At 41.3% G+C, this 13829-nt stretch overlaps 1 protein-coding gene across 1 annotated transcript; it reads left to right on the top strand.

Moving 5' to 3' along the window:
- Positions 1 to 2587: 2587 nt before the first annotated feature.
- Positions 2588 to 12365, top strand: laptm4b (lysosomal protein transmembrane 4 beta). Its single transcript, XM_056434140.1, has 7 exons — positions 2588 to 2889; positions 3587 to 3698; positions 5991 to 6064; positions 7034 to 7156; positions 7273 to 7371; positions 9282 to 9377; positions 11205 to 12365. The coding sequence occupies exons 1-7, from the start codon at positions 2791 to 2793 to the stop codon at positions 11283 to 11285; spliced, it is 684 nt and encodes a 227-aa protein (XP_056290115.1). The 5' UTR covers positions 2588 to 2790; the 3' UTR covers positions 11286 to 12365.
- Positions 12366 to 13829: the final 1464 nt, after the last annotated feature.

The following is a 13829-nucleotide window of genomic DNA, read 5'->3' on the forward strand; positions in this document are numbered from 1 at the left end:
ACAGACCATATAGCTTAAAGTGATGAACATTTATGAATACAGAAAACCTTCTTTTTGCAGATAAAAATGAATAAAAGACGTCATCAGCGTCTCCAAAATGTTCCTCCACATGGGTCAGAGTTTCAACTAAATGTGATGCAATATTGGCGATAACACATTGTTCAATATCTAATTTAAAGTAACTAGTAATGGAATGTGTATCCAGTGTTGTGGCTGGATTTCTTGCTTCAACAATAGATTCTGACTCATGTTTGCGTGTATCCAAATTTGATGCCTGGTGAAGGAAAAATTCAGCCAACGACCTTCTCTCCTTCTCTCGTTCTCGCCTCTTTTCGGGAGACTTTTAATCTCTGATCACACGTAAAATACAAGCTTGCATGCGATTGCAATCACAGCAGGAGTCCTCTCCAACAACACATGTTGAAACCCCAAAACGACTCTCCCCCCTCCCCCAAGTAAGGTCCAACCCTTTTCAAACACAGATCTCGTCACAGGTACATATCACACCCCGTGACCTCGTATTAGGCCTCGTCGGTGAGGAGAGTTCACTCCTGCCCCCGGGGTGGGGGCTGACTGTCCGTCGGTCGCGCCTCTTCTCGTATGAAAATGCTGATAGCAAGTCTGAATGTTGATTTCTGTTCGGTGTGTAGCTAAAGTTGAGATGGTAATATTTCTTATCTGACCCATATTCCAGCTGCTACGTGCTGTTATTCTGAGCTTTGCAGGAACCTGGACATAACAGTTCCTTCAATAATTCAGATTAATATCAACAATAATCTCTTAACCTGATGCATATAAACTTGTATCTCTCTCCCATCTGACTGCTGGTGAGACGCCACAGGATACTCACCCTCTGGACCTCAGTAATCAAACACCAACTGGACACAAAGTTTAACAGAGTTCAATTCACGTAGATGTATTTGTAAATTGTGTCCGGTATTAAAGACAACAACCTCCTTCCACATCTGTCTTTCCCAACTGCCGAACAAACATATTGACATATTATTTATACCATCACACCCAATGCATGTGCCGCCTCCGTCCACTCCCTCATTACATATTTCTCGACACTCGGTTTAACCCCGAGACCAGTTCAAGACGGTTACTTTAAGGAATGTGGCGGTTCTTGCTGACGTCTCCCCCCTCGTCACTCTTTTATCGTTATTTTGTCTAAACATCCCGGCCCTTGCTCTAGTCTACCGTCTCCTTTCTACCGGTTAATACTGGAACAACACAAGGTCGCTGTGTCTATCTACATCTGGCATTCTTGTCACTAATCTTCAGGGAGAGAGATGTGTGTGCCCTCTAGTTCGTCTGTGCAGTTGTAATTCAAGTCTACTATAAAACTATGACCAAGTATTAACACACTTTACTCGACATGATGTGGCAGCACACAATTCAAAACGTTTTATCCACCACAATATATACATATATATTTATATAGATATATATAGATATATATATATATATGTGTGTGTATATACTGTATATACACTACCGTTCAAAAGTTTGGGGTCACTTAGAAATGTCTTTATTTTTCAAAGAAAAGCACTGTTTTTTCAATAAAGATAACATAAATCAAAAATACACACGATACATTGTTAATGTGGTAAATGACTATTCTAGGTGGAAACGTCTGGTTTCTAATGAAATATCTCCATAGGTGTATAGAGGCCCATTTCCATCAACTATCACTCCAGTGTTCTAATGGTACATTGTGTTTGCTAATCGCCTTAGAAGACTAATGTCTGATTAGAAAACCCTTGTGCACTTATGTTGGCACAGCTGAAAACAGTTATGCTGGTGATATAAGCTATACAACTGGCCTTCCTTTGAGCTTGAAGTTTGAAGAACAAAATTAATACTTCAAATATTTATCATTATTTCTAACCTTGTCAATGTCTTCACTATATTTTCTTTTCAATTTTCAATTTATTTGATAAATAAAAGTGAGTTTTCATGGAAGACACGAAATTGTCTGGATGACCCCAAACTTTTGAACGGTAGTGTATATGTGTGAATATATGTGCGTGTATACTATATATATATATATATATATATGTGTGTGTGTATATATACACACATAAATATATATATACATGTATATATATATATGTGTGTATATATATATGTGTGTATAATATATGTGCATGTATATTTTATTTATTATTTATTTAGAGAATAAGGGACAGTGCATATTGATAGACAGTACAATGTACATGTAAATATGCCAGATTATAGCCGGGAGGCTAGTTTCTCATGTCTCTTCTCTGGTGTTTGATGTAGTTTAAGAATACAAGCGTATGTGTATATATGTGTGTATATATATATATATATGTTTTATTTTGTAAACAAATATATATATATTTATATATATAAACTCTTAAATAATTAGAGAAATATGTGTATAAACAGGCAATAAACACACAAACAGCACATATATAAATATATATGTATATATTACACACACACACACACACATGAATTTACATAATAGAATGGAGAATGTGGCTATGCCTTTTCATTTTCACCATAACTGAATCACGTCAACAAAAACAATTATTTTTAATTAATTTTATTTTGAAACCGGAAGTCGCATGCTTCCCTGCCCGCAGCTCGATGCCGCTCCGTTCCGTTGAGCTCTCTCGCGGTGATAGGTGACCGCCAGTCGGATCCCCCTTCGCCCGTTAACAAGGACCGACGCTCGGCGGACGTTCCCTGGACAGCTGCGCGCGCTTTCTTTCTTCCCTCGTCGTCGTCGAAACGCTCGCGCGGTTGTGAGCGGATAAGATGATGATGATCTTCCCGTGGGACCGCTGGTTCTCCACCAGCTGCTGCCTGTGCTGCCATGTCCGCACAGGGACCATCATCCTGGGCGTCTGGTACATGGTGAGCGCCGCCTCTCGGCTGGTCCCTGGAGGCACCATCACATTACTGTGCGGGCTTTCCCCCCATTATCCAGCACGCGTCCACACTCACAGGGAAGGGTTACATTATTGTTATGCTTGTTTATTCTTTTTTTAACCAAATCTTGAATCTGTATAATTGTGCTTGACTTGAAGTGCCAGGTATATAAAAGAGGGATATGTGTATATGAAATTGCATTAGCCTCTTATTTTATACATGATTATACTCACGATTATTTATTTTTTGCCTTTTAGAAATAACTCATCGTCTTGTTATTTCTCAGAAATGATTTGACCCGATCTAAACATGAGCATGTAGCCGTCTCTCGGTGATGCCTGTGCAGGAGAGAGGGTTACCTAACCCAAACACCACATGTGGAAATATCCTCCCTATGAATAAATCAGCATTCCCTTCAGGTAGCGGCTTTTGTGTCTGGCCCATTGACCAGCCGGAATGTTCCATTACATTCACCTGATCAATGGGAGACGTATGAGTCATCTGCATAATGAGCTACGCCACCAGACCAACACAAAGGCTTCTTTCTGTATGAGGCTGGACTTAGAGCTGTTCCTGCAGGCCACCGGTCTTATTGTCAGTATTTGGGTTTTCCAGAGGCTCTTAAATATTTACGTCCATGTTGTCGCTTCTATTTTACCCATATGTCCTCTTTCTCCCTAAGCTCATCAATGCCGTGGTGTTACTCATCCTGCTCACGGCGCTCAGCGATCCAGAGCAGTACCACCTGACCAGTGCTGAGCTGGCTAATGACCTGGATGTCATGGATGACGCCAGTAAGTAACCCTGGGAGGGGGGCGGGTACTTTGTATGTTTCACAATACCACTATCGGCTGCGCAGTTGTTATTTTCTCTGCGTTCTAATAATATCTCAACAGTTTGTTTTTCATGGAGAAAAACAGCTTTGTTTGCTTTCTGTGAGAAAGCCTCTGCAGGGTGTGTGTACCCCTGTGGGCCTCTGATCGGGAACGACTGCAGTGTCCCGGTTCCGAGGGGTTTAGGGTTTCCTGTGGTGCTGAAGGAACCCAATCGGCCTGTCTGAGAACACAAGAACACTGTGATACGGCTCAGGTGTTTCAGGGTTGTTGAATAATCAATAAGCTTGTAGCTGTAGTTTTTATTTATTTTTTCTCTGAATTTTGACCCCTCCGCCGCTCCACACGGGATGGAAATATCCTGCTAATACCGCTGATTAGTAAATCGGATGATCAACACATTTTTGGAACGTTATATTGAGCCAACCTTCATGTTGGGACATTGGCTCAAACATTTTTTCTTTTATTTTATATATTTATTTTGATTTTACAAATTAACAAGACATGACTTTAAAGGATACAAGACAAAGGGAAAGGAGAAAAAAAAGGGTAAAAAAAACAAAAAACAGTCCAAAAAAATATTGGAAAATCCACAGCAAATAACGCATCACCAGTCTGACAAAAGTACATCTTTAAGGTTACATCATCAAATCAAGTCAGCATCAGTACCAGTGTTTTTAATCTGGCAATGCAAAGTCCAACCCGGAGGGGTCCACCATGTCTAAGAGCGGTTTCCATATTTTGACAAATCTCTTGACATTGTCATGGAGAGTGTGGGTCAACTTTTCCAGAGGGAGAACTTTCAAAATCCCCTTGTACCAATGATCTGTAGAATCAAATATATTTTTGAATACAGCATCAAAGCCAGACAGCAGCCAATCGGGTCCTGAAGAAGACTCGGCTCCTTCCGTGTCGTCATGGTCCTCTTGTCTCGTTGTTGATGTTGGACACCGAAGGGACAGCATGTTGGATTTCACTCTAATAAAAAAAATTTTTTCCAAATGAATAGTGTGTCGTTCTGCGTTAACAGAGGGAATTGATTTGTTGATTTGTGGGAATCTGAACTTTTCAATTCAGATTTGGACCACTTGCATATGTGGTCCCTCAGGACCCCCAAGTCCGTGGCCTTGGTGTTCACTGTGAGATAAAAGTCCTGGAACCAACACAACCATGGTCTAGAAATATTGTGCAGTATAACACAGTAATGTTGCCATAAATGGAATCAATGAAATATATATTTATATTTATATTTATATTGGTATATATATTTTATATAAATATATGTATATTGGTATATATATATATATATATATATATATATATATATATTGGTTCCTAGTTGCTACAGGTGTAAACAATGTTGTAAAAAAGGCTCTACGTGCTATGAATATTGAAGTATTGGAAAAAAAAATCTAATAGTAATAATCTCAGCTTTTTGACTGACTTTATTCTTAGACATTGCAGATAATTGATTTAACCCTTGTGTTGCCTTCGGGTCATTTTGACCCGATTAAATATTACACCCTCCCCCCGCCTTTGGGTCATTTTGACCCGATTCAATGTTTCACCCTCCTGTTACCTTTATATTTACTAACATATTTTACCCTTTGGGTTCAATTTGACGCCAGCAATTAAAACCTCCAGAAAATTATTAGAATTAATATTGTTTTCCAAGTTTAAGTGTGAGGCACTTTATGTTTGTTTGTTGACTACCGAAAGAACACCGACATTAAACATTGAATGGGGTCAAATTAACCCGAAGGCGGCAGGAGGGTGTAATATTGATTCGGGTCAAAATGACCCGAAGGCAACACAAGGGTTAAGAATTTTCCCGATGTCTGATTCCTTCTGCGCTTATGACACACGCTAAATTAGACTGGGATAAATAATAATAATGTGCCTCTGTGTCCACTTTGATGAGCAGATGTGACTCAGGGCTACACAGCAGTCATGGTCGGTTCATAACGGATCGACATGGCCTTCTATAACGGCTCACAGGCCGGAGGAATGTGCCCCCGGTAGCGCCACGTGTTCCGAGCTCGGTTTAGTTTTCTCGGCGCCGTCCTTTACGTAACCCGATGATTAGTTCTGTTATTTTGATGTTAGGTCAGGTCGACATGGAGCGCAGCTTGGAATCTGTGTCGGGCTGGACACATTATATTTTTTTGAAAATCCAAACTGCGTTTCTGAGGCAGAGTGACCTCACACTGACCTGTAACCCCTCCTCTCTCTCTCTCTCTCTCTCTGCCCCAGACATGTGCATCGCCTCGGCCATCTCTCTGCTGATGATTCTGATATGCGGCATGGCAACATACGGCGCATACAAGGTAAACTAACGATAACCTTGAGGTTACGCTGCTGATCGGAACCAACACGGAGTGTCGGATCAGAGGATCCTCAAGTGTTCATTTACAGAACATTAACGGTTTTCAAACCGTCTAAAAAAAGATATTTACATTACATCACACGTCATTTATCAGACGCTTTTATACAAAATGACTTACAATAAGTTCATCAACCATGAGTACAAACTCAGAACAACAAGAATAAAGGAATTAACATTTCCTCAAGAAAGACAAACTACAAACATAGCATAAGTTAAACTATAGGTAATACCATAAGTAATACTATAAGTAAAACTGAGTAATACCAAAAGTAATACAATGAGTAATACGATAATTAATACTATAAGTAATACTATAAGTAATACCATGAGTAATACCATAAGTAACACAATGAGTAATACCATAAGTAATACAATGAGTAATACTATAAGTAATACTATAAGTAATACAATGAGTAATACCATAAGTAACACAATGAGTAATACCATAAGTAATACCATAAGTAATACAATGAGTAATACCATAAGTAATACCATACGTAATACTATAAGTAATACAATGAGTAATACTATAAGTAATACCATAAGTAATACTATAAGTAATACTATGAGTAATACTATAAGTAATACACTCAGTAATACTATAAATGCCATTCAAGTGCAACTGAAGTGTGAATCTGTTTTTAAGGTATAGTTGGATATCGTGGATATGAATGTTGCCCGGCTGCTACATGCTACTCGGATTAGTTCTATTTCCAAAGACTTCAAAGCTAGATGTAGCATCTATTTTTGAAGTCTTTGAGCATAGAACTAATCCAAATAGCATCCCCTACCCTTTGATTTATTCTCCGTATGGGACCCGGTCCAAGCTCTGATTTACAGCCCACAGTGTTGGTGAAAACATCCCGATAACTATACCTGCAAAACAAAAAGACGTATATCTCTGTTTCAGCTGCGCGCCGCCTGGATCGTCCCGTTTTTCTGCTACCAAATATTTGACTTTGCTCTCAACACCCTGGTTGCCGTGAGCATCGTGGTTTACCCAAACACAGTGCAGGACTACCTGCAGCAGCTGGTGAGGAACCTCGAGTGTTTCCCTCTGAAAAACAGAGGAGGTCAGAAGCCTCGCCTCCCTCTGGTGCTCCTTTGAACCGCTAATGAACCGTCTGTTGTTTTCTGTCTGCCGTGCAGCCGGATAACTTCCCCTACAAAGAGGAGATCGCAGCTCTCAGTAACGTGTGCTTGGTCCTCATCATGCTCCTCTTCATCGGCTCTATTCTCGGCTTCAAGGTAACGGCGTCAGACTTGCATTAGCAGCACGTGTTAGAAGTTTATTAGAACAGAAAAGATTGTGTGTTTTATTTAGTCAATGATTGCAATACAATATTATTATTATAATATATAATATACAAAACAGAAAGACTGAAAAGGTATAGGTAGAAGCAAAAATGCTTATATATTCCTATCCTCAATTATTTTCAAATAAATCAGATAATTAATATAAAATAAAGAAAAATAATAAAGAAGAAAAATATATATATATTTATGTACACATACATCTTCCATATACATATCTCTCAATCGCACTTATAACCCTAAAAAATGTTTTTATAAGTAATTATTTTGAAAACTAGAGTCAAGTAGTAGAGAGAATGCAGTTTTAACACATGAAGCATAGACTTCTATACAACCAGAGGAGCCGCCCCCTGGTGGACACGAGTGATAATGCAGCTTTAATGCAGTTCTGCATCGTCTTCACTCTGCAGATCCGGAGTTTGCCGTCTGGTCCAGTCACAGAGCTGTTAGCATGGCTATGTACTATCAGGCTTGTTGTGTAGCTACAGACGATCCAGTAGAGCCGTCAGATGAGTTGTTGTGGTTACGATGCAGCTCTGCTTAGCGCCAAAAACATTTGTATTAACCAATGCCAAGTCTGGGATTATAAAACAAAAGGCTTATGTTAATAGCAGGTGGTTTTAGAATGTCATAGATTGAGTCATTTTGAGAATGGATACGTTAAACGTTCCCCATTAGCGACCCCCAGACTCTGTTCTGATCGATGGACTCATTTGCTTTGGGCGTCGTCATCGGACCGATTGCTCGGTGGAATGGGAGCTTGACGGAGTGGTCTCCGTTGTTGCAAATGGATGTCCTCCGATTCCCACGGAGGCGGTTCAAACCTGGCATTCGGAGCATTGAAGCGGCTTCTTTATTGGATTGCTGTGTCGACGTTAGAGAGCCCGGTCTGGCTTCGGCCGACGCCAGCGGATGGATTCAGCAGATGGCGATGTGTTCGGCCAGGGAGTCGCAGTAGCAAGGTCCCCGCCGAGAGCCAGATGATTCCTGGATGCCAGAGAACAACAGGAACTTGTTTTGACTCGTCTGAAGTGATATACTGAGACTGTTCTTGTTTCTCTGTTACTGAGAGTCTCTTTTTTACAGCTTATCTGTGTGCAGAATATATAGGACACAGGACTGTTACACTTCCACCACAGCTTCTCTGGGAATAAGATGACCTCATTATTTTACATAAGACCGCGAAGAGGCCGGTTTACTGAAACTACAATACTACTACACAGGGTTCGTACGGTCATGGAAAACCTGGAAAAGTCATGGAATTTTAAAATGGTCATTTCCAGGTCTGGAAAAGTCCTGGAAAAAACGTAAATGATCAAAGTTTTGGAAAAGTCATGGAAATTTACGCTCTTAATAAGCAACATTTTCTACATTTTTCATGTTAATACCGAGATTTCATTTTGTTCATGCAAATTTGGTTTAAAGTCTTGGAAAAGTCATGGAAATCCATTGGTCAAAATGTGTAAGAACCCTGACTACAATACTTCTCGACCATGGTTCTCATGTTGGTTCCAGGACTTTTATCTTACAGTAAACACCAAGGCTATGGACTTCGGGTCCTGAGGGACCACATATGCAAGTGGTCCAAATCTGAATTGAAAAGTTCAGATTCCCCCAAAACTGTACTGTGAGCTAAAAGCATGTAAACATGCTCACAGTTGAAACCACTGGCATTGATTTTGTATCTATTGTATTGGACACCTTTTGTTTTTTAAACGCATGATTTTTTTACCGGAGTTATCACAGTTTTTGTTAAGTATTTTAGATTTTTTGCCAGCTAGGTGTTCACGTGATGCAGTTCAAGCTTCTTATCCGCGGTTGTGTTCTCTTCCTGTGGACGTCAGGCCTACCTGCTGGCTTGTGTGTGGAACTGCTACAGATACGTGAGCGGCCGGGGGGCTTCCGAGATCCTGCTCTACGTCACAACCAACGACACCACGGTAAGCCCCCTCTACCTCCACCCAAATAACAGGAAACGAATACAAATGTTCTATCAACCGTTCCTCTGTCAGACCACCCGTGTGAATGCTCCCGAATGAGATGGTGCGTACGACGGACAGGTGGTGCTACAGACATTCCTCGCGTGCACCGTACAGCTGAACAAATACTTAGGTCAACTGTCAAATAAACAGATGTCTTTAATGTCTTTAAAAGTCAGCCACGCAGTGAGGAAATGTAGAAAAACAATCCATCCGCTGTGTGCATGTGTGCAATATGCAAACAAATTCATAGTCGATGACCCTGTCGGTCTATACTGTCATCCAGAGATCCACCATGAAACGATATCTGATCTCGATATGTTTCCCTTGATCCAAACAACGATTTCTGACAGCTGTAAAGTCATCACGTCGGCGAGTGTCGGGCTGTTATAGAAGGTAGTTTTTCTTGGACTCGCGTCGGATCGGGCCCCAAGCCGGCAAAGCCATTTTAATGGTGGCGGAGACACAGTGGTAGTAGACTAAGTCAGCCCTGTCTGGGTGTCCAGTTGCTCGGCCGCTGCCCACACACCTATTATCCTTACTTTCACTCTGACAAAGAGGAGAAGGAGGTAAAGTAGACCGTAGAAACACTCATGACCTGTTTTGACCGTCGGGAGAAGCGTTTCCCAGCATGAGCGCTTCAGGACCTTTTAGGGTTCAGAGTCCCAAGAGAAAATACAGCAGCTTCTTTATTATCCTAACATCTAACTCGCCTCTGCAGGTATATGGTTTTTCAATTAGACCCTGATATATTCAATTGGAGCAGCCCATAGACCACAGGCATTATGGATCAGCAATACAGCCGTCAGGTCCAAGGTCCACGAATGGGATCCGTGTGAACCGGATTCATGAACAGTCTCTCTCACCCAGTCAGGTGCTTTATTTTTGCAATAAAGGAGCAATAATTGTTCAGGAAGGGCCTCACAGAACCACTTTAGTTCTTTCTGAGGTTGTTCACATTTCTAACCAATGAAGCGACGACTAGCTAGCTAACGTAAGCTAACGCGTTGACTGTGAGAATGGTGGCAGATGTATCATTGTTAATGTAAGCTAACGCTAAACTCCACGAGTTAAATGACTGGAAGCTCTGCCTCCAGCTGACTTTTTGATGGATAAGCTCTCTACGTAAATACACATGATGTGGTGCTAAAGCTTCGTATCTATGATTAGGTCAAGAGTCGTTTGCTTAAATTATACTATAGCCACTGTAGTTCAAGGGGGCATTGATTCATGTCGGAGGGTCGAGTCCCTTGGGGAGGCGTTCAAAGGGTATTGATTACCTCATGCCTGTCATACTTTAAAGGTGTGTATTGTTCGCCAAAGGAAAGACTGACGAGTCTGTCTGGACTGAAATTTTTGTACATGAAGTGGAGTGAACCACTGAGAGAGAGCTGACATTCCTGTCAGCCTTGGTGTCAACAGCAAAACCAGAAGGTTGAGTCACCCCTGAGGTGAGCCTCCACGCTTCCTACCTGAGAAAGAGAGGAGCAGGAAGTGATGGTATTTCTGCTACTCACGATTTTAATTCTTCATCGTTTGTTTTTAGTTTTTTTCCTTATTGACTTACAGCCCGTATCTAAATCTCTGGTTTTGTTCATAACAGTCCAAAACATCGCCACCGTCACAGACGACCAGCAAATATTCACATTTGAGTTACAACACATTCAATGAATATGACAAATTATGAATAATGAGTCGTATGCATGGACCACGATCCAGATAACCACAAGCCATGTGAACAGAAGCCTAAATCTGTTTCTCCTCCTCTTCTCCGCCCTTCGTCCTCAGGTGCTGCTGCCTCTGTACGACGACAGCGTCAGCGTCCCTCCCAAGCAGGCTCCTCCCCCATACAGCCCCGCCAAAGCATGAAAGCATTCCCGGACTGGACCCTGCTGTTAATATAGCCCCACCCCCACCCGGCTCCGCCCCCCTCAGCAAGATTTCTGCACCACACTGCCTCTCCATTGTACAATATATACATCCATGGATATATATATATATATATATATATATTGTAGCTACACAGACATTCCAGTACACCCATGCATGCACCGGCGCATATCAAACCATCGTATGCACACACCTCTACCACCGCGTGACCGCTCGTCCCTTCCTGTTGTTTCATCGGTTTCTGTGATGTGCATTTCAAAAAGTTTTAGATACTCTATATTTGGATTACTTCTAGTCTCGCTTCGCGTGTACCGTAAATAGTGTTTTGTGTCCTACCTTTGATAGTCACATCTAAGCGATACACAAATGATCTTATTGCCCGGAGTGATGAGTGAACAGTCGCCGTGTGTGTGTTCCCGTCTGTCTCGTGGTCGGCGTTGGATTGCCTTTTTACTCGTAACTTTCTGTCTGATGGGAATGACCCTTTTCATGCGGTTTGATCCTCCCCATGTGTGAAGTGTCACCGTGACTGGAAGTTGTCCCAAAGAAAACGCTTCTGCCTGTATTCTGACATGATCACAAAGCAACCTAGTGTATATTGAACATATCATCTTTTTTTTATTTCGTTTCATTCCACGACAAACAAAAGAATTCGTTGTGACCGTCGTAACTTTGAAATGTGGCCGTGTGTTTCTACTGATGGACGAGAAGAGAAGAAAAAAACCCGCATATTCCGGTTATTTATCTATTTTTAATGCACAGAAGTAGCGCTGATCTGGAATCAGCGTGCTCTTTGAAGTCGCTAATGAGTCGCTCAAGGGAACCCGGTGCTGCAGATCGGGGTCCCTCTGGGTCCAGGAGCTCAGTAAATATGTGGACCCTGTGTGTGTTTTCTCAATCAAAACCAACGGGAGCTTCTGGTCTGCTCCACCAGATGCAGGTATTGGCCGGCTGCTTCCTGGCAACAACAAAGTCAGTGCAAGGTAAACGAGTCAAACCTGTGGGCTGCTGCTGTATGAAAAGATGTATTTGTGTATTAAAAGTCTAATTTCACCGAGATATGGTTTTGATGAGTCATTGTTGATGCATTTGGCTCATCTCAGTGACATATTTGGAAAGCTGAATGAATTAAATGTTCATCTTCCCGGCCGAGAACAGCGGCTTCCTCAGACCATAGCAGGTTTCACTGAAGCTGAGATAAGGGTCAGGAGAATATTGCTTCCTTTGGGAATCTGAGTGAATTGGAACTAATACTGATACACCTTGATGGCTCTCACATATCTGCACTAATATTGTTTTGCACGTTATTGTTTTGAAAAGAAAGTTTGTGTAAAACTGACAAATATTTGAACTTGTTTTGTTTAGTTTTTCACAGGTTGCACTCATCTTGAAAATATATTCAACGCCAATATATATATATATATATATCATGAACTCATGTTTACATGTCTCCTTAATAGGTGAATCATTCCGACTGGACCTGTGACGAAAGGAGGGAGACTTTGTGTTCGACTGCATCCCAAGGTGTCGCTTCTGTGGGACTGACCCAGGATCCAAACTCACATTCACACCGGGTTCTATGGGCTACCAGGGAAGCACGTTTATTGCCCTGCTAAAGTATTTTGTCTGTACAGAGAGCAGACCATGGTCCAGGTGTCTGCCTCTGATGAGACGGAAAGAAACGGGTCGTTTATAAGAGGAAATAAGATAAATGGGTTGTGTTTTGTCATGTATATCGCTTTTCTCTTTTTAATCATGACATCCTATTTGTCATATGCATTATTATATTAGTTGTACTGTTTCTATTGTTTGTATAACCTTGCACTATGGGCTCTGTTCAAAATTGATTGACTCTGTTGTGGAGAATAACTATATTTAATGGACTAATGCTTTCATGTCTCCTTAATAGGTGAATCATTGTCGTGAACAGTAATTAAATATGTAATTGCAATTCAAATGTTCATGACAGGTAAACTGTAATGTATTAGGCTAATAAATAAGTCAAGTACTTATATCATCTGTTTGCCACTCGGATAAAGTGACAATCACAAAACATCAAAGTAGGAAAGACTTTTCTTGAACAATATCTCTTCATTGATGTGGGGCTTTGGCCCAACTGAGTGGAAGAAATCACATTTGGAAAGTTGGGATAACATTTTTATTATGAACAATTTTAAACAATCAAACATATTTACAAGACATCCTCCAAAAGAGGCAGGGCGTGCATCTCGTCAGTGATGTCTGAGAAACGCAAGGAAGCAGATCGTTAAAGGAATTCATTGTGTATGGGATGAGCAGCAAGTGTAATATGAATGAAATTATTGTTAGAAAACCAGGTCGGATCATATTTACCATCTTGAGATGATGCCGATTGCTTCGGCTCCTCCAGACGGCGAATGCGGTCATTTATAATGCCGATTTCCTTTTGGAGGAACCGATTGCGCTTCTCGACCTGCCTCTTTTGGCGGGTCAGGGTGGCAATGTGAGCAGCCGCCTCGCTGCATGTCTCCAGGCAGGACATGT

The sequence above is a fragment of the Pseudoliparis swirei genome, chromosome 16 (assembly GCF_029220125.1).
Source record: "Pseudoliparis swirei isolate HS2019 ecotype Mariana Trench chromosome 16, NWPU_hadal_v1, whole genome shotgun sequence".
Taxonomy (NCBI): Eukaryota; Metazoa; Chordata; class Actinopteri; order Perciformes; family Liparidae; genus Pseudoliparis; species Pseudoliparis swirei.

Excerpts from the sequence above, each read along its gene's own strand:
- laptm4b (XM_056434140.1), top strand. The coding sequence starts at position 2,791 with ATGATGATGATCTTCCCGTGGGACCGCTGGTTCTCCACCAGCTGCTGC. Across the intron at positions 7,157-7,272 it reads AGGACTACCTGCAGCAGCTG|CCGGATAACTTCCCCTACAA; the intron begins GTGAGGAACCTC and ends TCTGCCGTGCAG. Across the intron at positions 9,378-11,204 it reads TCACAACCAACGACACCACG|GTGCTGCTGCCTCTGTACGA; the intron begins GTAAGCCCCCTC and ends CTTCGTCCTCAG.